This window comes from Camelus ferus, chromosome 14 (assembly GCF_009834535.1).
Source record: "Camelus ferus isolate YT-003-E chromosome 14, BCGSAC_Cfer_1.0, whole genome shotgun sequence".
Classification (NCBI taxonomy): domain Eukaryota; kingdom Metazoa; phylum Chordata; class Mammalia; order Artiodactyla; family Camelidae; genus Camelus; species Camelus ferus.
Window position 1 is genome coordinate 8,432,932 of NC_045709.1, and position 26,087 is coordinate 8,459,018.

The following is a 26,087-nucleotide window of genomic DNA, read 5'->3' on the forward strand; positions in this document are numbered from 1 at the left end:
TTCTTTGAACTTCTAACTCAGATAAGAGAATTTGACTTGGGACTTCAGTTCTCTACATCTTCTGGACTTAATCACATTTGGATTTTAAATCCAGGTGTGTCTATATGCAGATCAGAATATCTTCATGCCACAATCTAATCTCACTGATGAATTTCTGATAATCTAACAGACAACTTGCTGGACAAAATCTGGTGTCAGAAAACAGAAAAGAATAAATTTTCAGAAGTGAGCATAACATTTTCTGACAGCTGATATTTAGTGTACAATTATCCATTTTAGAAACTTCTAGGGGTAAAAATCCAAACTACCTATTGGTACTCCCAGAATATCCAAAGGAACAATGGCTGGGATTGGAATGGCAGCCTCAAAGTCAGAGCAGGACTACTCAGACAGACAGCTAATCTTTCCTCCCTCAAGAGCTCCACAACCACCCTAATAGATCTTGGCTTGATGGCTGAGCTTAGGGGTAAAGAAAACACTGAGGAATGTTGCAGGGGATCAAATCTTCCCCACTCTTGATGTTTCCTTTCACATTCAAAGGATTCACTTAGTATAACATCTGTCTCTCACTGCCTCTTTACTCACTTCTTCCCAGAGGAAGGGAAGCAAATTATCTGTCTAGTTAATCTGAACATTATAAAACTAGGCATGCATCATTCAGCTCAATCTTTCTTCCTCTTGGGAGTGAGCTTCCCAGAGGAAGCATTTCCAACTGCTATTCCCAAGACATAGTCTATCCCTGAAAGGACTGCCCCACTAAAGCCTCAATATTTGAATAGATTGATTAAGTTTAATTGTGTAATTTAGTTGTTGAATTCATTTTAATTATTACTTTTGTAGGGAAGATGGTTAATCATGGAAGATCTCTCAGAAACCCCAATGATAGTAATGGTACAATAAGCTATTTAAGCAATTCTATTGAAATATATTATTTTTATATTCCCCTATGTTTTCAGAGCATTACTAGGAAAATCAGTCCAGAGTCTATAAGCCTTCTTCTTACAATTACATCAAACAATTAAACCAGTACAAATTAAGAGGTATACTTTATTCTATGCAGCAGATATGCTCCAAAAGAATCATGCACCGAGGAATTAATTCCAAGTTTAGTCATTCAAAATGTCCTTAAACTACTATTTTAAGGAATACTATGATACTTTCCCCAAATGTATATTCTATTTTGTCATATGGTAACTTAATACCAAAGGAGACAAAGAACTACATATTTTTAAAATATTACTTTTGAAACTCGATTTGTACCTTATAAATGGAATATATCAATCTGTAGATATTTATAACAACCTAGTCTACCTGGGCCTAAAGCCTCCATTCAAAATATATAAAGAAGGTACTGTGAGAAATGCAGATCTGCTAACAGAGACTGAGCTCGGATTCATCTGTAAACTAAAGCCTTCCTTCCATTTCCACTGCCTCTGATACCTCCTGCTTGCACTACTACTACAGCTTCCTAACCTAAAAGATCACCCTACTGCCAATCTCCTCCTACCCCAATCCTGCTGATACACTCCTCTCTACCAGAAATATCCCTGTCATACAACAGTGTCGTATGTAAGAGTACAAATTCTGCAGCTGACAATCTGGATTCACAGCCCATCTCTACCACGAGCCATGTGTCCCTGGGCAAGTCACTTTTTAACCTCTTGTTAACTCAGTTTCCTAACCTATAAAATAAGGATAGTAATAGTACCTACATTGTAGAACTGTTATAAACATTCAATGAACTAAAGGGGTTCATATTTGAAAAGTTCTTAAAACAGTGCCTGGCACTGTTTTGCTATGTTTTTGTTAAATAGAGGGAAAAAACATACACTTTAAAAAAAAAAACTTGAGTGTAGGAAACTGAAGTATACTCAGAATATGTCTTTTTTGTATGGTCAAAATTCAAAACTATGTACTATGAAAGAAGAAACTGAAAATAAACCAAAACATGGGAGACAAGCTGAAATGCAGCAGAGATATTTTCAAAGACTAAGGAAAATAAATACAATAGAATTAAAATCTACAAATGAAGAACAAAATCAATAGTCTCTGTACACCAATAATAAACAGAAAATACAGTGGCAGAAAAGATCTCATTCAAAATAGCAGCCAAAATACATTTCTGCAAATAAATCGAAAAAGAAGTATAATACATACCAAAAGAAAATAAGCCTTATTTAAAAAGATATAAATTAAGACTTATTATAATAAAACTCCAGAGTGATCTGTTTAGAAACTTGACCAAAAAATTCTAAAGGTTTCCTAGCAATAGCAGTTAGTAACCTGACATTCAAGTACCAAAAGCGGGACCAAAGGCTTCAGAAGTTTGAGAACCTGTAGATTGTATGAAAAACAGTGAATGTACACATGCTCGCAGGGGAACACTGGTGAGTCCTTGGTGAGGGTTACTGGCTTTCATGCAATTTTCACTGCATTTCCTAAAATTTGTCCTTGATCCACAAAGGATTAGGTAACACCAATCTAAAAGAATAAATAGGTAAGAACTGCCTTCCTTAGAAAAATATATTTAAATAAGCATGTGAAGGATGCTTATCTCATCCATAGTAAAATTTACAATTATTGATACAAAAAAGAACAGTCAGATCCATGGAATCAGACACTTGAATATGATAAGGAGTGGTATCAAAATTCAGTGGGGAACGATGTTTTATTTAATGATTTTAGGAAAACTATTTGGAAAAAAGAAGTAAAGGTAAAGTAAAATCTTGAATGATTAAAGACTTAAAAACTAAAAAGAGAAATAAAAAATAGAACTCATTGCAGATAAAGATAAGTGATCTTACATAATGGAAGAAAGGACACTATTCAAAATAGCAACCAAAAATATATCTACTAATGACTCTAAGAAGAAACATAACACCTCCATAAAAAAAGTGTTATTTTTTTGTAGAAGGAAAAAAACCTCTCTGCCTAAAAGCAGTGGAAGTCAAAGCGAGACCTGACCACATGAAAAAACAAAAAGCTTCAATATGTCCCCCCCAAAAGTCAAAATTAAACAATAAACTTGGAAAAATATTCATATTAGGTATCAGACAAGAGATTAACATCCTTAATATATAAAGAATATACATATTATTCAATCTTTTCTGTAAGGGAGTAGTTAAGAACCTATTTTCTTGTTTTATTTGCAAAAGAAACACTGGAAACACACAAGAAACCAAAAAATGACAGAGGAGAGAAGAAATGGGAGTAGATAAGGAGGGGGAGAAAGAAAAAGTTCAAGGCAAAAGAAGGTGGAAATATACTCCGTTATGCTGTTCTGATTTCCGAACCATGCAAATAAATTTTCATCAATTTAAAAAAACTATCCATATTTCCTTTGGGTACTACATATAGTAGGCTGAAAAATGGCCACCCAAAGATAACAGGTCCTAATACACAGAACCTGGGACTATTATTTTATATGGTAAAATTTTTATAGATGTGATTAAGATAAGAACCTTGGAAAAGAAGATTATCCTGCATTATTTGAGTGGGTCCTGAATGAATTCACAAGTATCAGAGAGAGATAGAGGGAGATTAGATAGACAAACACAGAAGAGGAAGAGGCAATGTGACCATCAGCGTAGACTGGAGTGAGGTGGCCACAAATCAAGGAATACACAAGAAGCTAGAAAAAGCAAAGAATAGATTCTTTCCTGGAGCTCTGGATGGAGCAGAGCTGCTGACACCTTGAATTCATGTGATACTGATTTTGGACTTCTGGTTTCCAAAACTAAGAGAATAAACATTTGTTGTTTTAAGCTACTGAGTTTGTAGTGATTTGTTACAGCAGCCATAGGAAACTAACCCAGGTACTAAAGGACATCAACAGAAAATTCTCAGTCTACTGAGGAAAACATATGCCCAACAGACATGAAAAATTCTCAACATCACTAGGAATCAAAAGAATTAAAAAATAAAATAAGACACCATTTCCTGATTATCAGTTTGATAGAGATTAAAACCAATATAACACTTCTGGCACAAGCAGGCAATGAAATGGACACTGTATATTAGAACAACTTTTCCAGACAATAGTCTGGCAAAATACATCTCAAAATGACCCAATAATCAAAACATATGTTAAAAATACTACTATTCTTTGACTCAAAAATTCTAAGAATCTATATCATCACAAAGATTACATACAAACAAAATTTAAGTCTTTAAAAATTGCATCTTTGAAAAAATTTATTATCTTTGAAAACTATTTAATGTGAAAAAATTCTATTGTATAGTTTGAAGTTTAAAAAGGAAAAGATACAAACTGAATAAAAAGTATCATCTCAGTTACAGAAAAGACTAAAATGAACTACGTAAAGTATTTAAAGAGTGTTGCATATTGAGGTTGTGGGAGTTATTTTTTCCAGACTATCTATATTTTGTGGCACTCTGCGAATTTTCTATAATGAATACACTATGCCCTTAATCAGAAAAAAAAAAAAAAAACAAACTCCTTCAAAACATACAGAAATGCAAACAAGGAAAACAAAAACCGAATACTAAGAAAAAACATTAGTTATTAAATTAATAAAGACAGTCATTTAGCGACAGAATATGGTGTAGAATTTCAGTTGGAAAGAATTCAGGAGTCTTGTTTTCAATGTTATTAGGTTACCTAATCAAGAAAATAATACAAGAAATATTAGTTTTATACAGATAATTTTCCTTCACTGAACACTTCATTTTGAAAATGTGCATCAGCCATCACTCAAAAAAATTAATTATTTTTAGTTTTATAAACTACCTCTATAATCACAAGAGAATTTACTCACTCTTCTTTATATAATTATATAAATGACCAGCTAAAAATTGATTTCTATAATAATGAATGTAACTAATTAGAAGTATAAAAGTAAAAGACGATCTACAAATCCTTAAGAAGATTAGAAATGTCCAGAAACTTAAAACAAAACCAAACGAATTATAGCAATAGAAGCAGTTAATATAAAATACAGAAAAATTTAGGTTACAATAAAGCAACTTATGTTTTTAGAAAACATATACATGAAAGGCATGATAATTCAAAATCTGGCTTACCTTTCAAACATATATAAAAGAAAGGCTGTCAAAGTGAGAAGCTAATCTTACTTCTCTAATATTAAAAGAACTCTAATATCAGAATACACCTTTTGTACAATAACAATCATGGTGTCTCTAAAATCTGAAACCTGGAGAGACTAAGATAGCTGATTCCCCAAACCTACAATTATTTATTCACTGCTGCACTGGATACTCTGATTCAGCATGCTCAACAGAACTTTCTGCAATGATGAAAATGTTCTATGTGTGTGCTGTCCAACACAGTAACCACACGGGGCTACAGAGCACTTGAAATGTAACTAGTGTGACCAAGAAACATTTTAATCTTACATCTTTTTGACTAATTTTAAAGGCCACGTGTGACTGGTGGCCACCATACTGTACAGTGCGGCTTTAACCCCACTGTGGGTACATAAATCTGTATTTCAGGTGTTTGTTTTAATGGATCTCCTTAAATATTTGTTCACATTCACTCTATTCATTAGAAAACAAGCTTCTACATAGGAAAGAGTTCAGTTCCTTATAAGCTCTACTTCCTTAGTGAAATACATGATAGGTGGATAAACATATAATCAATGTTTGATAAAAGGAGATACTTTACCAGCTCCATCTGAATCCTCTACCATTGGATTTATTTCAACCATGGTTGCATCATACTTCAGAAAAAGGTTGTAAAGCTTGATCATGTTTTCTGCTGCAGAATCCACAATATTAGGTGGAAATCCCATCTTCTCTGCAAGCTGAAAGCAGTTTGTCTCTTTATTATAGGAATGTTGCATATGTCCAATCAACATTAAATTTTTGCAAATAAAAAACCTTTCAGTTTATCATTTAAACGATAAACATGAATCATTTGAATCAAACATTAATCACTGAAATAGCAGCTATTATCACTAAATGGTGAAACAAGACTTGTTCAAAATCCTCACAGAGCAGGTAGTAGGCCCGTTTTACAAACAAGAAAGATTCAAAGAGGTCAAATGACTTGTCATTTGCCTCAATTCCAGTTCTCATGTTTATTCCATAGCTTCCATACTGCCTCTAAGCCTTATGGCCAACCTAAATTGAAAGAAAAGGCCTGTATTTTATTGAAACTACATATAAAAGGTAGACCAATAATCCCAATAGTCTAACAACAATGGGCAAAATATTAAATCACCCTGTTTTACCTCTTAGGTAATATATGAATTTAATTTACCGAGCAACAAAGACACATCCAAACAAATATTGTCCTATTCATTCAAAAGTCTACTGAGCATCCATTATATGCTAGGTTCTAAAGATACAGGTATGTAAGCTTCTAATCTAGTAGAGGAGTTTATAGTCTTGAGCAGAGATTCCTCACTACATATACCTAAAGAGCTTTTTAAAAAACAAATACATGAAGGTCTCAACCAAAAAGTTCTGGTTCACAAGTTTTACAGTGGACCAGACCAAGAATCCATAATTTTTCAAGTTCTATAAGCAATTCTGATCCACTGGTAGAGAAGTTACATGTCTCCGTATTTACCCTGACTGCTGCAAGCTGCTCAGGAACCCTTTGGAGGAGTTTTTCCCTCTCTTCCAATTGCTATCTAAGGTTACAACGCATTTGACTTTCAATAATAGAAAATATTAAATTCTTAGAGTGAATGTGATTTTTACAAAAAGTCAAATGCAAATAATCAAATGCTAATGAAGTAGATGATCAAACTAAGAAATGTCATTTTATTTTAAGACTTATTTCAAATAAAAAATAAGAAGAAATAAACTACCATTTTATTTAGAAAGATTTTCACTAGGTCATAATCTACTGTTTTAAATTTAAACATTTGAGAATTACAATAGAATTCTGATCTGATAAACTAATATGACATTAGTTTATCAAGCATTGTGCTGGGTACTATTTCTGTTCATTCATCACCCATCACTCAAAAAGCTACTTAGTAGATTAATTCCTTCAAGTATTTTTGTAAATCAGTGTTTTCTTTCTCACCTAAATTTAAGTCTCCCCTTTTTCACGTAACTACCTAATGAATCAAATCTCTGTCCCCTTTAAAACATTTATGCCATTCACTTGCTTAAATGACTTGCTTCACATTTTATCAGGGAAATCTCTGTATCAGTCAAAATTCCTGCACTACTATACTTTAGTACCATAAGCTTCTTTTGACAGGCTTCCTTATAAGAGATGTTAATTTCATTCAAACTTTAATATTCAAATTTCCTTTTAAGGTGGGTCACTTATTTTTTATATCAAACTAAACAATTTAATTCAATAGGAGGACTACAGACATTACCAAGCAACTCTTACAGGCCATAATATCAAATTTCACGGTTGAGTTTTTATTTTGGGGGTATTTTTTTGGAGGGGGGTTTTGGGGAGCAGGAATGGAATGGGAAGAAGAGGCACACAGGAAGGATGGTACAGAAAACCAGTGGAATTGCAGGCAAAACTTATTGTGTATGTGCATACACTGAGAGAAAGCCCACACCTTTCATCAGATTCTTAGAAATGTCCACAAAACCCCCCCAAATAAAAATCACCTATAAGGGGGTTATATGAAACAGTGTTCCTACCATTCCATACAATATACAGGAAATAAAGGGGGGCAGGAACATGTTCAATGCCACTGTGGGGGTGTAAAATCTGACTATGAAAGACAATAAAGGATAATCACCTGAGGTTCTTCGATAAATGAAAGAAAATAGATGAAAAAAGTGACTGAAAGGAACTCTATAAACTAGAAAAAGACTTGTGAGAATATTAACCAACAGCAATGAAGGAACTTAAGGAGGTCCCAATTCAAACAAATTGTAAAGTAAAAATAATTTGAGATAATTAGGGAATTTGAATGACAAGGTAAGTGATGATATCAAGAAATTACTGTTAATTTTACTAAGGATGGCAATGGTATACCCGCTATTTTAAAAGAATCCTTTATCTTTTAAAGTTACACATTAAAATATTTATGGAGGATATGAAGAAAAACACTGTAGATACTTCTAAAAGTTTCAATTTCAAACAAGATATCAATGTCTTGACATTCAAAAAAAAAAAAACAAACCTTTTTAAGAAGTTTTGCCGATCACTTCACTTATACAAAGTTAACCCTCTTTAAGTGCTGTAATTACCCAATCAAAAGCAAGCAACGTTTATTATCCAATCAAAAGCAAGCAACGTTTCGGAAAACAACATACCCTGACAGCTTGCTCCTTTTTGATGCCTTCTTCAATATCAATGGGCTCTTTAACTATGGCCTCCGGAGTCTCCGCAGCAACATCTTCAATGTTGACGCCTCCATGCGAACTCCCTATCAACACAGGGCCCTGGTGGAGGGGACACGGACACAAATCTATTACTTAATTATTTTACTTTGGCAGAGGGAGGGTTAGCAAGTTCATTTACTTTTAGAGAAGGTACCGAGAATGGAACCCAGGACTTCCTGCTTATTAAGCATGAGCTCTACCACTTGAGCTATATATATCCTCCTCATTCAAAACATCTAGACTTTATTTTGGACTCATCAATAAAATCTTAACGCTGTCAGACTTACATATCCATCACTCCCGGCTATTTTTAAATTCCCTTGAGAATTTATCCTTGTAACTCCTGCACAATGCCCCCTTAAATGTTCAATTGAAATAATGGAAAAGAAATGAAAAGGAAGAGGAAAACAACGGCTCACCCCTGAGGAAAAAAGATTAAAAATGTACACAAAATGTATACCAAACGTTAATATAAACATATGTATGAAATATAACTTAAAGTATTTTTCATAGAAACTGAAGGGACATTGGAGTATTGTTTAAAGAACACTAAAAAATCATAAAAACAGTTTAACTGATATTAAAAGGGAAAGTCTAGTGAACAAAAGTTCCTGATTTCATAAGCTCTAGCCCTACTAGAAGTCAGTAAAAAAGAAAGCTACCTACCTTAAAAGAATAGCTCTGGCTATTATCATGAATAATATAAAAAGGTAAGATATAAATACTATACAATTAAGTTAACTTTTAAGTCCTCTAAAATCAATCAAGAAAAAATCTTAGAGCAAAATTATCTAATGGATTTGCTAATTTATGCACAAAACTGGAAGTACTCTTAACATGCAAAAACAAGGAAATGGAAAATGAAAATGGAAAGGAAAATGATCTCAGTAGTATTATGTGGGGAAAAAATGATGCAAAACCCTAGACTCTATTCTCAATTGTGATTTCTTTTAACATAAAGCGTGTTTCAATATGTACCCTGCCATTATTCACACAAACAGAAAAAAGGTAAGAAATAAAACATTAAATGGTAAGACTTTTGTTATTTTATGTCACTATTTTCAAAAAAATTTAGTCAACATATTCTTAATGTAAAAAAAAAAGTGTAACTCGCATGGGGGGGCAAAAGACTAAATTCACTTTTAAAGTATTTGAACATTTTATTTTAGTTTTATTGTCCTTTTCCTTTCATATCTACTGCTAAGAGAAGTGAAGAGCCACATAAAAAAGCAGCACTACTGGGGGGGGGGGGTGAAATGCTGATATTAAATGCTCACTAAAGTAATGATCAGGTCTCCAAGAGCTGGCTGTAAGTTGGGAAAAAGGCTAAAAAAAAACCATATGAAATAATAAATATATTTTTTAAAAGTGAACAACTTCTCTTTGTACTAATTCCCTGAAAAACTAGAAAGAAACCCCCAAATTTGTAACCAACTGGTCTGAAGAAAGCTTATATAGGGAAATAAGACAGATCAGTTAAAGTAATGACTATAGCTTTGCATTTGGTCATGACTGCTGAATGAACTGGGTATTTCTGTTTAAACGATTTGGTTTTAACTTTTAAATTTTAGTAATAAACTTTTGAATCAATTTAAGTTCTGGCAAAGAACTGTAATTTCAAATAAATTAATAATGCTATTTTCACCTTCTTAACCTAAATTTCCCTTTTCTTGTTGGTCTTGCAAATGGTTTTGCTTAAAATGGATTTGAATTTAAAATTATATGACAGAGGCTGATAAACATCTCTTTTTAAAAAAATTAAAGTATGGAAAATGAAATTTGGAATTCTTGCAGCACATTTTGTATCCAATCCAAGCAAAGTAAAAAACTGACATAGTTAAATGTACCATTCATCTACAGCAGATTGCAATGTTTTACTAGAAAAATAAAGTAGTAAATGAGATTTGTTAAATTAGATTTGTCTCAGCCCAAAAGTACCAAACAGGCACTGGGCAAATGTAAGAAATCTGATTTTCAAGAAGTGCCAAAACACAGGATAGGAACTAAAATTGATTTTTTTGGCACATCAACCCTATAGCAGATATCTGCCCAGGCTTCCTGATGTCACACATACAGAAGACTCATAGAGCCTAGGATTCATCTCCTAAAAACACCAAAAATCAACAAAAGCAACTTTTAAAGATCAGTTAACTCGTCTGCATATAATTTTAATTCAATCAAAATGCTCTTTTCTTTTTAGTTTAAATAGCTGACTTATTTTTCGTTGTTTAATAGGGACCTGTCCCCAAGGATTCCCGAAATAGTCCATTTTACCCCAAAAGTAACACCAACCAATTTCACATTGGTCTAATATGATAGCATCAAAGAACATTATAATGTCTTTGGCCAAATGGTTTAACCAGTACTATTGAATTTTTAGTATGAATTATCACAACTGTATATTACTCATACAAATGAAATAAAAACATTTTTCCTTAATAAGACTCAGAGTTCTCTGAAAATTCAAGTTCTTAAAATGAATTCAAATTTGATCATTTTCCCTAATGCTTTAACATAAATTTAACAAAATATATTCAGAGTGTTATATTCATATCTTTAATAACACATATTCAGTTTGCTACATTTATTCCAATCAAGATGAGCTACTCTGAGTGTGCAACATTACAGGACTCAAATCTTAAACTGTCCAGACACATACACCTTGTTCCTGGCTCTGACAAGAAGTAAAAACATAATCACCAACAAAATGATAGATGTTGATATATAACATTACTGAAAAGGAAAAGAAAATGTAGTGAAAATAAGTGAATTTGTAAAAATATAAATTTTTGCAACTGTTTGTAATATATAAGGTTATTGTCATGGGATTTCTAAAGTAACTTACAAAACTAAATTCTATCACATAAAGAAACCTACAGAGGTAAAAACATCACTTACAAACGAAACAATGGTTTTTATCTTATACCTTGAGTGGGTTTTTACTACCATCTAGTGTTACAGCTTAAGAAATACTTTCTTATAAAAACCAAAAGTTACAGAAGACATTTTATAATATCATTCAAACAGTACTAGAAGACTTAATGAACTATAGGGGGGATAAAAATCACAATACAGAAAGTGGCTATTTTTTAAAAAGCTGTTTTATATAAGAAAGCTATTTTTGTGAACCTTAAAATTTTTGTTGTATTACTAATTATGTAATTAGTGATGTTCTATATCAAATCCTGACCCGGGCTTCCAAATATGTACCCAGCCTGCTTCAAAAGACAAGCTAGTTACCATACAGATTCAGATCATGAAACTTAACCAATGCACTCAAAAAGTCAGATAATTTAACTATAAAATGATCGTCAGTGCCCTCTCCAAGCACTAGGTCTATGAAAGAATTTTCTCTTCACTCAATGCCTTAAGTTCATTGCTAGCATTTTAAGTTCCTTAAAGAGAGCAGAACAGAGTAAGATTATGCTCCTTGGAAGGATACTGTTTGCTACTGAATGTCATCCTTCAACTTACCAAATACCAAATCATCTTGGGAAATCAACCCCAAACTGTAAAAAATACCAAGAGGCTGAAAAAGAAAAAGATGAAGCCAGGGATACACATTCTCCTAGTGGGTCCAGAGACTTTCTCTTTGGTTCTAATATTTTGCTGTGCTAGAAATTATTTTCTCAGTCTATGGAATCTAAAAGTGAATCAGAGATGAGTGAAACTGCTCCTAGCAAATTAATAATTTAGAAATTCTGTGGATTTTACTTCAGCATAGTTTTGTCTATAATTTTTAACACTACAAAATTATATAATTAAATTTTATGGTATTAATCATGTTGTTTTTTAAAAATGACACAAAAATAAATATTGTTCTCATGACATATACAAATAGATTACTGAATATTAAAAGGATATGAATCTTTTTAATCCTTTTCATACAAATAGAAATAATAATAGGCTTCTGAAATTGAACATGATAAAATCTTCCTCAATGTATCATGTCTACAATTACTCACTTGAAATGACCTTTCCATTGTTATTGCAAAGTAGTATTCTCTCCTGGGATATCTTCGCTCACAAACCAATACTTGATTGCATATTCTGCCCTTTTCTCCTGTTTGCTTGGTAAACAACTTTTTCCCAATCATTTGTGAGGAAACAGCTTTTGCTTCTTCTGGACTAAAATAAGAAAAAGAACTCAAATTCTTTTCTCCTCCAATTCAGAAAAAAAATAAAAGCATATGACAGCCAAAATCTTATCTAGTATTTAAATCTGACTATTTTTAACAATTCAATAATAAGGGGCATCTTTTACAATATTCATTTTTTTTCTTTATTAATGATGATTTAAAGAAAAAAAAAGACTTACGAGAAAACTATCTTTACTCCTCCTTTGAGGCCACTTTCAAATGTTCCTTTTCCTCTACCACCAGCTAAAACTTGTGCCTTTATCACAACATCTTTTGAACCTAGAAGAAAAACACTTCTATTAGATAAGAAGCAAGGAGCAGCATGCAACACACAATATCTTGTTATTAAACATACATATTAAGCAGTGTTATTAAATGGAATAAAGTCTCATTTATCAACAATGTCAGAAAATGAGGAATTACATGTACACAAATTTTGTAGTAGAACACTAAGACATTCATCATCTAAAGATCCACAAATTTAAAAAAATTAGATGCTCATATTAAACCATTTCTTAAAGTATACTGAAATAATTTCATCTTTCCTTGATACTTTAAAGATCTAGTACTTTGGAAGGTACAAAAAGTACAAAATTGAGTCAAAGTCTCCCTAACAGTTCCTTCCCTTCCTATTCATATGTAGACTTGCTATCCTGTGAAAATTTGAGTTATAAATGCTACTTTGAGTAGAAATGTACCATGACTTACGGGGAAAGTGCCACTACTGATATCAATTCGCATTGTCCCACTAACAGAAAGTCCTATTAATATGCATTCCTGGGTTGTACTGTTGTGAGGAGGACTGTCAGGAGTTAAGGTGTGTTTATCAAGAGTCCAGAACGTTATGCTTCTAAGTCTTTAAAAGTTTTTTAAGACATACTCTGAATCTTTTTTCTTTTAACAGGTAGACTATTCTGTCTCTCTTCTTCCCCTTTCTAACTTGCTAAAGAAAATCACTAAACTAGCTGTTTAGCCTAAGTACTACCCTTCATGACTCAGGGCAACACCTCTTAGAGGGGCACTGTCTCCTGAGACAGGCAGTTTCAAAGCCTGTTCACTTCGCTTCTCATAGCATTCGGAGAATACCATACTAGCATTTAACACCAATATGACATTATGAAAAATAATCAACTTTGAGGTCAGGGTTAAGGGCATTATCTTATCCCACAAAGCAGTCCCTGGGATGTAACAACCACTCCATAAATGTGTATTTGAATAGGCTAAAGATGAGAATTCTATTACTGGGGAAAGGTCACTCCCTAATGCACAAATACCAAGCAGAATGAGGGCATTCCCACCTCATCAAGGAGGTAACATGCAATTTGTAATCAAACAAATAAGAAATGACCTGAAGTTTACACTTAAATAATTATCACAAAGTTTTTAGAAAATTATAAATGGGTTCACACTGGAAATGTACGCTTAAGTCAGAAGATGGTCCTATGAGTCAGTCCAGGTAGTGTTTTTAAAAAAACCTCTTTCTCATACTCTGTATCCATTCAGCCAGGAAATCATACTGGTCCCACCTTCAAAATGGATCAAGAATCTTGACCATTCCTCATCACCTCCAATTTAGGCCCTGGTCCCAGCCACCGTTACATCTCACCTAGATTACCCTGGTTCCTAAGAGAATATTCTCAAAGTAGCAGCCAAAGTGAGCATTTAACTCCTCTAGCTAAAACCTTGCACTGAATGCCCATTTTACTCACAGTTAAGGCCAGAGCCCCTACAATGGCCTCAGGCCCTGTATAATCCCCTGGCACCCCTGCCCTTTGTATCATGTCCTCCTCTCTGTTCACTCCACACCAGCTACTCTAGTCTCCCTGTTTCTGGGCATGTTCCTACCTTCCTTTAGGACTTGGCTATAATGCTCCCTCTCTCCCTGGAATACTCTTCATCCAGGTATCCATTTGGGAAGGGTCCTCATTCCCTTCCAGTTTTTCTTTTAAGTCTAAACTGTCCCTGATCACCCTACTTAACACTGCAACCTGCCCACCTGTGACTAATCCTCCGACTCTGTGTTTTTTTCCCCATCGAAGTCACCACATTCAAACATAGCATACAATTTTCTCACGTTTATCATTTTTGTCTTGCTCCTCCACTAGAGTATATACTCTAGGAGGGCAGAATCTTTGTTATGTTCATTGATGTTTACAAGGTCCTGGGAGGGTTCCTGACACAAAATATTTTCTGAATGATGAATAAAAGAACATTTAGAAATCGGGAGAATTCTTACAAATCCAGATTTTCCACTGCTCTTAAAAAACCCAAAACTGGACATCTTAGGCCCTGTAACTTGAGCTGATGAGAAGTGCCTTGTTTACACAAGACACTATTTCAATTTGCCACAGTCCCCACCATTCCCAAGTGTAACAATTATTAGATGAAGATTAGAGAAAGTTTAGAAATTTCCTTAAAACTAACAATAACTTTCTTATTGAGAAGACAACAGGTAGACCCAGGGACTCTGGCAAATTAGAGTTCATGCCCAAACTAAAAGGAGCAGCCACCAGTCATTTTACCTGTTTCTGGTTACCTGTCAAGTCAGTTTTCCAGTACTTTAGAAATATTCACTTATATCCAAAGAGGATACCTGTAATCCAAACAGTGTAAATGTAATGTAAAAAGGGACAGCAGTTAAACTGGTGGTTTGTTGGGCTAAATTCAAACAATCCTGTTCATTAAACTGGAAGCTTTACATATTGACCTATTAAGTAAGAGTAATAAAGCTCTACTTTTTCAAAAACATTTTTACAAGACAGAAGGCTCTTCTACCAAAATGTCACTTTTGTTTTTTTTATGAAAATAAACTCCTTAAGGGCGCAAATGATCCTTCAAAAGTTCCTTCTAAAAAAGCCCTTCACAACAAAAGAAAAGCCAAAAAAAAAAGGGAATGATATACAATCTCATCAATTATCAAGACAGGGAGAAGAATTGGAAGATAAATCTGAGGACAATTGGTTGAAACAATGATTTTATTCAATTCCATTAATTTATTCAACTGTTAATCTACATACCAGATACCACATTCCGTGCTGGAGCTGTAGATACGAAAATGAGCAGAGACCTATTCTGCCTTCATAGAGCTCAGTCTTCCTTGATTTGGCCCTTTGCTCTAGTCAGACAAGAACATTTATGAAACCCAAGATTGTCTATAAAATATATTCACTATCGCTCCCAGCTTTAGTCATTTACAAGTGTTGTAAGCATTCCTCATATAGTCATCTAATAAAACACTAGAAAAAGGAAAAGGAAGGCAAAGTCCATTGCACCATTAGAAATCTCTCTCCAGGCGGACATGCATTAATTGGCACCCTCTGCATGTTTACTCAACTAGAGAGAAAGTCTACCTTAATTATTCTGGAATTCAAAGTATAATTCCACAGTCAATAGGGAAATCATAAGAACTCTGCTAAATGTCTTACTGACATCATATTTCCTTGAACTAGTAACGGTAAAAAAGAGATGGGAATCTGCTCTTGGAACTGACCTCAAATCATAGCTACTTCATTTCTTTGTGCTTAACAACCAACCAACCCTTTGATAATCCATTCCAGAAACTTCATGATCTTCAAGGTCATCAACCTTCATTTTGTGGACTCATATAGTCTTTCAAAATATTTTTCCAACCATTCTTCCACCCCTAAGTTCAATTATTCACAACAGGTAAAACTTGCCTCCAGGACAGTGTTTTCCTAGTTTTTTCACATCATGACACACATAGAAAATGACAGAATTTGTACGGAATACTGGGGAAAGAGGCCGGAGCTATTCTGGGTGGAATTACCAGCTATGAGGCTCGGAGGCCCCAGTTTCCACGCTAACTCAGCATCTCTTGCCACCCCTAGGAATGAGGGGAAGTGATGGTTTGTCACACATGTAATACATTTATGTCCTAGAATATCTGTTGGTGAGGTAAGACATCTTAAATAAATGAGAATTAACATTTTGTGAATTTTGCAGTAGCTGAGAAGCAAAAATTACCCTAAAATAGCCAAAATCAGTACTGGGAATTCCTAGCTAGATGGAAAGAACCAGGTGTATTTCCAGGCACCTCGTATCATACCTTGTGCAGTTATATCCCATAATCAATATCTTCTGATATCAATGACTTGCCACAAAAAACCAAAATTGTCTCAACATCTTCAAAGTAGTTATGAAATCTATGTTTTAAAAAGTGGCATTTCTGCTGCCCTAGATTTAAAGGTTCTCATTAATCACTAGGCTTGCTCCCACACTACAATCATCATTTGCAGTCTTCTTTGACAAAAACACTCTAGACAAACAAGATGCCTTCTGTTCCAAGGGGCTCAAAATCAGAGCTGCCCACCTCTTCTTTACTACTTGTAAGTCCTGATCCCAGAGAACTTGCCAGAATACTCACAGTTATAGTATATCCTGTACATATTAACTATTCTTTCTTCCACAACTAGGAATCATTAAAGATTTCTACAGTGAGTAAAGAAATCAAGAGACCGGCATCTGAATAAATCCTACTCATTTTATGGAAAAGTTTCTACACAAATTACTCTTTTCTGACAAAATAATGAAATTTAACTAAATGAAAAAATATGTACAAAACTAGTTAAGAAGACCAATCATAATAATTTGGAAATAGAAAAAGAAATACTAGCTTTTACTGATTTCATTAAATTAGGCCCTATTATCACTGGTATGGAAAACATTTTATGCCTTCTGCATTAATATGAAGGAAAGAAAGAACTGGTAAACACAAAATGCATCATTCAAGAGATTAAAATAACAAAAGTAAAAAAACAAAGTCAAGGGTCTGAAATTCATCCTCAAGGAAAGAAGGGTAGGATAAGAAAAGCTTACACTTTCTCAATTACATTTACAAATTTTCCTTCCTACTTTGTTGGGTCTTCTTTAGAAATTAACATTTAGGTCATCTATAAGATTGAATCTCAAGTAGGTAGTTATTAAAAAGTGCCTTAGCAAGAAATAATACAGAAATACAATCATGAGTTTTCTTTAAGCCTTGACCCTTAAAAGCCTCTAATATCTATAGTGTTTCAAGGTTAAAATGAGGTACATCATTTACCACGCACAAGTTCGAACTACAGGTCACCATTAATTAAGAAAAATTTCACCAAAATTAGTATGAATTTACACAAGGCTTTTGCTGAACAAAAAGCAGTTTACTTATAATCTGAATAAAAATAACTGTTTTTCTGATTAACAAAAAACAAACTGTAAATAAAAATCATGCTTCCAAGCCAGGGTAATCAAGGCCACCTCATTCAAAACCATAGCTTATAACATATAACAATTTCTGATTTTCTACATGTTTTCACTTTTGAAAGAAAAACCCATTCTAGAAACAAATAAGTACAAACGGAGATGAAAACTTTTACAATTTCAAACAAGTTTTAAAATGTTCCACATTTTTCTTGAAAAACTAACAAAAGCAAAGTCTCCACCAAAGCACATTTAAAGCCATATTGATCAAATGCACGTACAAGAAAGACTGTGATCTATATAAAATTGGGGGGATTTTTAAATACTGCTAAAAAGAAAACGCAGAATATAGCTAGTACGTTACTCATTATCATGTTCTCTTATTAAAGTCTTAAAAATATAAAGTGAAGCATATTTTCTAAAGCCAAATTTTATTTTTAAATTAAGAGATTAATATAAATTCAAATTAACAAAAGCTATTAAAGTTTTGGTTACCAATAAAAGAATCTACTAATAAACATGGGCAACTCTTTAATTCATTTAACAAATATTAATATTTATTGATTACGTAAATGTCAGGCACTCTTCTAAGAGTTTGGGATATATCCACGAACAAAATAAGACAAAGAAACCCTGCTCTTATAGAGCTTACATTCTAATGCTCAACTTCTTTTCCCCTCTATTTGGTTCTCTATTTTTCATGTTAAAAAAAAAAAAAAAAAAAAAAAACAGGGGAAGTACTGGACCTCTCTTTACAACCACATGAACAGCTAAGATGTTCCTTCCCATTTCTCTGAAGAATCATCACAGCCAGAAATCCTTCCCTATAATTATATTTCAACTAAAAATAGGATTTCAGCTTCCTGAAGCTATGATTCTTCAGTTACTAGCACTATGGGAGCTCAGAATAATCTCTTACAAATTTTAGAATATCAACAATCATAAAATTTCACCTTCTCTTTCAGGGTAAAACTTAGTTTTTAAATATAAAACAAAAGCGAAAAGTTGTTATTAAGCTAAAGTTCAAATCTTATCAAAGATCTCATGTCGGGGGGCATAAGTTTTTCTTAACTTAGTACCTAATTTTTTGGCAATTGCATAAGCCTCATCTGGTGACTTAGCCACATGTCCTTTGGGAATGGAGACGCCAGCTTCTTGCAACAACTCCATACTCATGTATTCATGTAGTGAGAGATTCCTTTGCTGTTGCTGCTGTATTTGGAGTCCATGGTTGTTAAACAATCCAGAACTTCCCAGAACCTAGAGAAATTGGGGACATATTTTTATAGACACTGATTTGGCAGTAATTCTTGTTAAAAACACTTTCTCAAAATACTTTGTTTATATAGAGTACTTGGTTCTTCAAAACTATAATAAAATTGTTATATTAAATTATTAAAACACAATATTCAGAGTAAATTACAACAAAAGAGCAAATCTACTAGCTAAATATTAAATGTTACCCTTGTAGTTTTAACTACTTTCCCATCATCTTTAGACTTTTTTTTGAGCTTTACTGCTATATCTCTAATGATCTACAGAGCACTTCTACCTCAATGCCAAATTTTGCAGTTCTAAATCCAGTCTTTTTGACACAACATTGTAAATTGACTGCAACTCAATAAAAAAATGTTTAAAAAAAACCCAGTCTTCTATTTCCACCAAACCAAAAATCCTTCCCATCTTTCTTCTCTCCACAATTCCTCTAGCACCTAATTTCCTGACACTAGGTATGAGATAACTGAATGACTTGGTACCATTAATCTTTCATACACTCAAAATTCAAACCCTGACTTCATCTTTAGTGCACATTGTGGTGTACTGTCCAGATCCTCAGGACCTTGGCTGCTGGGAGTGTTGGCAGCTGACAGCTTTCAGCTGAGTCTCCTCATTGGAGCCTCCTTGCCCAAAGTCGATCCTCCTTCCTACTGTCAGCCTGCATCCAATTACTGGCCAATGTGGGCTAAGGGAGTGATAGAAAGACCCGGCACCTCACCCCGGTTTGGGACAACTCAAGACCACCCTAGCTGTAGATCTTCCATAGGAAGACCCGAGGTTCTCCCTCTATTCAATCCTCCTTCCTTCACTCTCCCACAGGTGTGGATCCAGAGACCACTTTTCAGTAAATTTCCTCCATGAAACTCTCCTTCTAATAGTCTGCAAGTTACAGCCTGCAGAACCAATCTGTAACATCATCTTTAATGCATTCCTGCTAAATGATTCCCTTACCTCCTTTGCAAACCCAGTTCAAGTGTTTGTCCTTCACAATTAGACTGCCAAAGTTTCCAAGAAAGAAATGCACTACAAACTCTTCCCCATTTCAATCTATGTGGAACATTCATTCAAATATTTATTGAGCACCTAGGAAATGGAAATAGGGAAGTGAACCCAACAAAATCCTTGCACCTAAAGCTTACAGTCTAGTAGCTATTTGTGGTGGTGGCGGGGGGGGGGGGGGTGAAGGGCGGAGGGTGGCACAGACAATAAACAAACAATATGCCAAAAGGTAGTAATAAAAGGAGACAGAAAATAAAAAATAAGAGAAAATGTTATTTTATACAGTTGGAAAAGTTTTCGCTACTGGAATGTCCCTCAGTAGAGCTGAGTAAAAATTATTCTTTCAAAAATAGGCAGGAAACAGAAATAAGATGTTCCTCTACCAGCTTAGTAAGTCACTGCTGAAAGACAAAGGAGTATGGGAACTGTCGGCCCCAGGTGGCAGGACCACAACAATGAGAAGTGTTGAGGGAAGGATGCAATTAAAAGATCTCTAGTATATATTGGTCCCAAAGCTCCACTAAGTTAGAGCCTCGTCTTAACCCATCATCGTATTGACACACAGAAACCCCTTTCTCCCTTTTTCCAAACTCCTCAATCCTATCAATTTTATAAAGCAGTAAGTGGTATGAAAGCCTTGGAAAATTGCATTGGAATCACACATTTAACAGTTATCCATACATTTCCATTATCTCCACACAGAATGCATAATACTGAGACATCGTTCATCGTTACTGTGAAACATACAGTAACTTAAGAATTGAATTCAAAGAAATCTTATACAAAACAATGTTTCTCAAAGAGGGTTCATGAACCATGTACATCAAAACTACCTAGGAATGCCTCTAAAAACGCAGATTCCAGGTCCCCACTCTCATCTACAAAATCAGAATCTCTGGACTGGGCCTCGAGAAATCTCCATTTGTAAAAAGTTATTCAGTTGATTCTTAAGCACACCACAGTTTGATAATCACTAGTCTTAATTAATCACATAGACTAGCAAGTTATTTCTGATTCATCTGGTAAGCTAAAATCCTGGATACTGCTCCTCTTGGATAGATCAATTCCCTTATTTAGTTTCACTTTAATATTAAAAGCCAACATCTATCTTGTGAAATCCCATTGCTGAGTATATATTCAACAGAAGTAAGTGCTTAGTCTACCAAAAGGCATATATAAGAATGCTCACAACAGGATTATTCATAATAGATTTTTTAAAAATGTAAATGACCCAACTGCCCATCAGTTAGAGAATGGATAAACTGTAGTATATTAACAGGATACTACAGAGAATAAAAAACAAACTTGCTCACACAGCAATGAATTAATCTCACAGATTTAATTTTAAGGGAAAGAAGTCACACACAAGAATACACACTTACATGATTTTTTAAATATAGTTCAAAACCAGTCAGAATCAACATACAGTGATGGAATTCAGCATAAGTGATTGTAAGTGATTTACCCTCTGTTGGTGAGTACTGATAAAGAGAGAGAGCCTTCTGAGGGCTAAAAATGTTGTATATCTATCTTGATCCGAATGGTACACAGATGTATACATACATAAAACTTAATCTAGCTACCCACTGAAGCTGTACATAAATCATACATAAATTATGTACTTTGCTGTACTTGTTATACCTCAAAATAATCATAAAAATAAGGGGGGTAATGGGAGTACCTAGCACAAGCCTGGCAAAAATAGTCATACACTGAAACATTTTTTGATTGCCCATATACCAGACATCGTACTAGGGACACTAAAAGAATGAGGCCAACTTGGTCCCATACAGAGTTCACAGATGTATAAACAGCTGCAACACATATAAGAGCAATCACAGAGTCACTATGTGGCACATATTTAGCTGGATAGACCAGAAAAAGTACCATAGAGGGCTGATCTCAGTTAAAAAAAAAAAAACCTAACAGCTATAACGGACACGTTGGGGACAACTGGGGAAATATGAATCTGATCTATATATTAGATATTGGTACTATAGTAATTTTAAATTTCTTAAGTATGATAATTATATTGTGATTATTTAGGAGAATGTCTTTATTCTTAAGAGACAAACACTAAAATATCTAAGGGTGAAGTACCATGATACCTGCAACTTACTTTCAAATGGCTTAGCAAAAATAAATGAATGTAATTTATACAGACACACACATATATAAATATATATGCATATCATATAATTTTTTAAAGATAAAGCAAATGTGGCAAAATGTTAAATTTAGGTGAAGGTAGTACGGGTGTTCACTGTACAAGCTAGAACATATCTATCTGTTTGAAATCCTTCCCAAAAAGGTTGAGGATAAACCCATGACACAAGACTCTAAGTATATTTTTACAGTTTCTTTCAAATACCTATACTTACAAACAAGTGGTCGTACTCAAAAGGTATTGCTAATAGCTTTTATACCACTTGAGATTTCTTAAATATCTGAATTATTTTGATAATCCTTTCCTTATACCACTAGAAGTTGTAACTTGAAATATTATCAGCTGTGAATTATGTTAGTAACACAAATCCCTGCATAATCACAGATTCCCACATTTAAGTATTTCTCTTTCCTCTTATCACTTAGAAGATTCTGCCAAAAGGCCACCAATTCCTGGTCAAATCCCTACACCACCCACCACCCAACCAATCACATACCTAGTTTAAATAATACTAATTTGATAGTGTAAAAATACAGCTACTGGGGAGTATGATTCACAGCAAACAAGAAGATATCTTAAGTTATTTAATATGCTCATAACCTGACCTATTTTTACCAACTATGCACTGAACGAAAGATACAGAGAAACAAGACGGTCAGAAAACTAAACAAAATGTTTTAAAAGAATTTACTAAACTCAGTGTGTGACCCTGAAAAAGATTCCTTAGGCCCTGCACCTCTATTTCCCATCTATAAAAGGAAGGGGATACACTAAGGTGATTCCAAACTCTAAAGCTGTATTATTTTATGTGAGGGTAGAAGAGAAGAGATGTTTAAGACAACATATTAGGCATCTCTATATGGAGAGACAAAGACTTCTAAAAGAATTTCCAAAAGGATAGACTACGATTAGAATGGAAACATACTTGTTCACCGAAGTCTCATTTTCTAAAAACTAGACAGTACCCTTTAAGGCCCATAAGAAGGAAGTTCAAGGCCAAAAAAAGAATCACTTCTCCTGTTAGGAAGCAAACTCACAGAATTCATTACCTTTAGGCTGAAAGTATGAATAGCTTTAAAAAAAAAAGTCAAAATCAACTAATTTATGGCATCTCTTGAGGTTACTTCAGAATACAACCTAAAACTCTGTAATTGACTTATGAAGCCAATTATGCCCTTTCACAAGTTTATTAGTGTCAACATTGGAAAGAATAGTCCAATTCTTATGCTCTAGAAGAATTTGTACAGCGGATTCAAGCACACAGGCTTTGGAGCCAGACAGTTCTGGAATTAAGCCTCAGCTCTGACCTCACCTGCTTGGTGACCGAGCCCAAATTACTCGCTCTCTTAGCCACAGTTTCTCCATCAGTGATGTGGAGATTAATGACTTCCTTAGAGTGTTGCTGAAAAGGCTAATGAGAGACTACATATAAAATGCTTGGCACAGTTTCTGGCATACAGTAAATGCTCCAACACACACAAAACCAAGCCCCCTAAAACTAAGTTCCCTTCCAAATTTATGATTAATCTCTCTACCCAAAGCTTTATTCCCTTTCTTGTTCCCTCCAACCTCAATCCTGTGCTAACTGAACACTAATCAACTAGAGTCAGATGAGTAAAATTGCTGTTGTTGGTAACATCATTAATGTACTAAAGTTGCTATTGCAGATACCATCCTTAAAGTACAAACCCAAGTTGTTTCTCCAGGGCAAGATGAGCTAATAGGCCCCAGGGACATGGACCACCTGGGCAGAGAATCTTAAACAGATGACAACCTGATCCCCTGAAAGCAGAATTAAGAAATGTCACAGGAATTACACAAGCCAATGAGTAATCCCAGCTTCTTTGTTCTTCCCCTTTAAAAACAACTCCTAACTCAAAGACGAAGGTGGAGTGGATCTGTGACTCTTCTCCCAACTCCCTTATTTGATGTCCTACAAATAAACTCGTTTGCTCAAACACCCCTGTCAGAGTTTAGCTTACTTATACACACACACACCCCCTCCCCGCGCGCGCACAATGCGGCTATCACACTAGCTATAGTCTATCCAGAAATGAACTGATCCAGTATTTTCTTTTCCTCCCAGTTGGTTAAGCTGGTAAACATCATCTCCTTACCACTACTAAACAGAATAGTACACAGTTCCTTGGGGGACATAGAAACTTCCCGGCCTCCTCCCAGAAAAGACCAGTCAGCAAGAACTGCTGGTTCTGCGAAGCCATTCCCACCTATGACAGCTCCCAAGAGACACAAAAGTACATCTGAAGGGCATTCCCCTCTCCCCAAAGAGGGGCCGCGGAAGCCTCGGCCCACCGCGCCGGACGCCCATGTGGCAGCTGAAACTGCCTGGCCCCCTCCCCTCCACTCAGAGACCAACCCGGCTTCCCGCCGCCCCCTCTGAAACCAGGTGGGCAGCCCCGGCCAGATCGCCGCAGCTCCTCGCGGACTGAAGGCCGGAGCAGTAAGGCGCAAACACGAGCCCGCTCGCAGGCCTGGCGGGCAGCAGTCCTGGGCAAGCCGCCCACGGGCCGGCGGGGCACCCCCTGTCACCCAATGTCATCGAATGAGGAGTGACCCCGCGCCGCGCCCCGCATTCCCTCGTATCTCGCCCCCACCTCGCCCTTTCTCCTGCCGACCCTCGAAGCGAGAGCAGCTAGGCCGCAGTACCTGGGTGGCGGCCTGCAGCGCCGTCCGGGGCCGGTGGCTCCTAAGGGTGGCGGCAGCCAAGAGCCGGCTGTAAAACATGGAGGCCGCCATTTCTGAGTCCGCCCCAGTCCCCTAGGCGCCACGCGCAGGCGCAGGAGCTGGAGGCGGCCGGCGACGCAGGGGCTGCGGGCGCGCGCACCGCCCCTGACCCCGCCCGTCAGGGTGGAGTCTCGGATTGACTCGGCTGTGGCGGGACACCCAGGGCGGCCAGGCGGGGATTGCTCCTGAGCCTCAAGCTGGACTTGACGGAACGTGGAGCAAACTTTGACCTTTGTAACTGGACACTGCAGCCCCAGCATCCGACCCGCGGACATTGTTCAGCGACGTGAACATTTCCTAGCGAAATGTAATGGGAAGACGGCCAGCGTCACCACCTGTGTGATCGTAAGTTCTTTGAGCCTCAAGTGCCCCATCTGTGACATGGGTTCTTTCAAAAATAAGTCCTGCATGTCAGTTTTGTGCCAAACGCTGCGTTGAGCTTGGGGATACAGCAGTGAATAGATTCTGCCCTCAAAGAGAAGATGGTCAACCACTAGTTACTGAGGACTGTAGCCAGAGACAGCCTCTCAGATACCTCTGAGAAACTGCTCCAAAAAGGTAAGGGAGGAGCCAGGATATATAGGAGTTTTTTTCGCTTGGGGGAAAAAAATGTAATCCAACATCGAAGGATCACTGAATCATGAAGAACAGACGACTCAATGATTTGACTCCTTTTCTAGGTATGAGAAGATGCAAAGATCTGGGTTCATTGAAATTATTCCTTAGAAATGCATCTTAACTGTCTAGGCCCAGTATCCAAATCACAGCATGCTTCCTGTTTTTCTCTGTCCTGAATTCCCTTAAGGGCGCGCAAGCAGGGAGAGTGGGCGGGGGCGGAGGTGGAGGCTGCAGTGGCTGATGGTTTGACCCTTGCAGAAGTGGAATGGGAGGCAATATTCCTTGTTGACTGGAATAGCGGGCAACATTCACTGTCCACATTACCAACCCAGATGGCCTATCAGAATCACCTGGGAAACTTAATTAAAAATATATTCACCAGACCCCATCTAAGGATTGGAGTCAAGACATCTGTATTTCTTAGAGTTCTGTAGGTGAATCAGATGCACACATTGTGCATTGAAAGCCATGCACTGACATGTGCCCCACCAAAGAACTGATCACTGGACGAATGACTGGGTGCCTATTCTGTTCTGAACATCGAGCTTTAAAATGTGTGAAAGCTGTTTATTTCTGTGGGCAAGAGTAAGTGCACATTGCTGACAAGTGTTAGCCAGGCTCTGGCACCTACCTACAGTGACCCGATC

General features: G+C 35.8%; 1 protein-coding gene across 2 annotated transcripts in view; it reads right to left on the reverse strand.

Moving 5' to 3' along the window:
- The window catches only part of SUCLA2 (succinate-CoA ligase ADP-forming subunit beta), a 56,208-nt gene extending 31,312 nt beyond the window's left edge, over positions 1 to 24,896 (reverse strand). For both annotated transcript variants that reach the window (XM_032496153.1, XM_032496152.1), the window contains exons 1-6: positions 24,745 to 24,896; positions 18,713 to 18,893; positions 12,614 to 12,713; positions 12,261 to 12,423; positions 8,227 to 8,355; positions 5,648 to 5,786 (exon numbers count right to left, since the gene is read on the reverse strand). In XM_032496153.1, coding sequence (XP_032352044.1) covers positions 5,648 to 5,786; positions 8,227 to 8,355; positions 12,261 to 12,423; positions 12,614 to 12,713; positions 18,713 to 18,893; positions 24,745 to 24,834 — 802 coding nt within the window. In that variant the 5' untranslated portion in view covers positions 24,835 to 24,896. The remainder of the gene's footprint in view (positions 1 to 5,647; positions 5,787 to 8,226; positions 8,356 to 12,260; positions 12,424 to 12,613; positions 12,714 to 18,712; positions 18,894 to 24,744) is intronic.
- Positions 24,897 to 26,087: the final 1,191 nt, after the last annotated feature.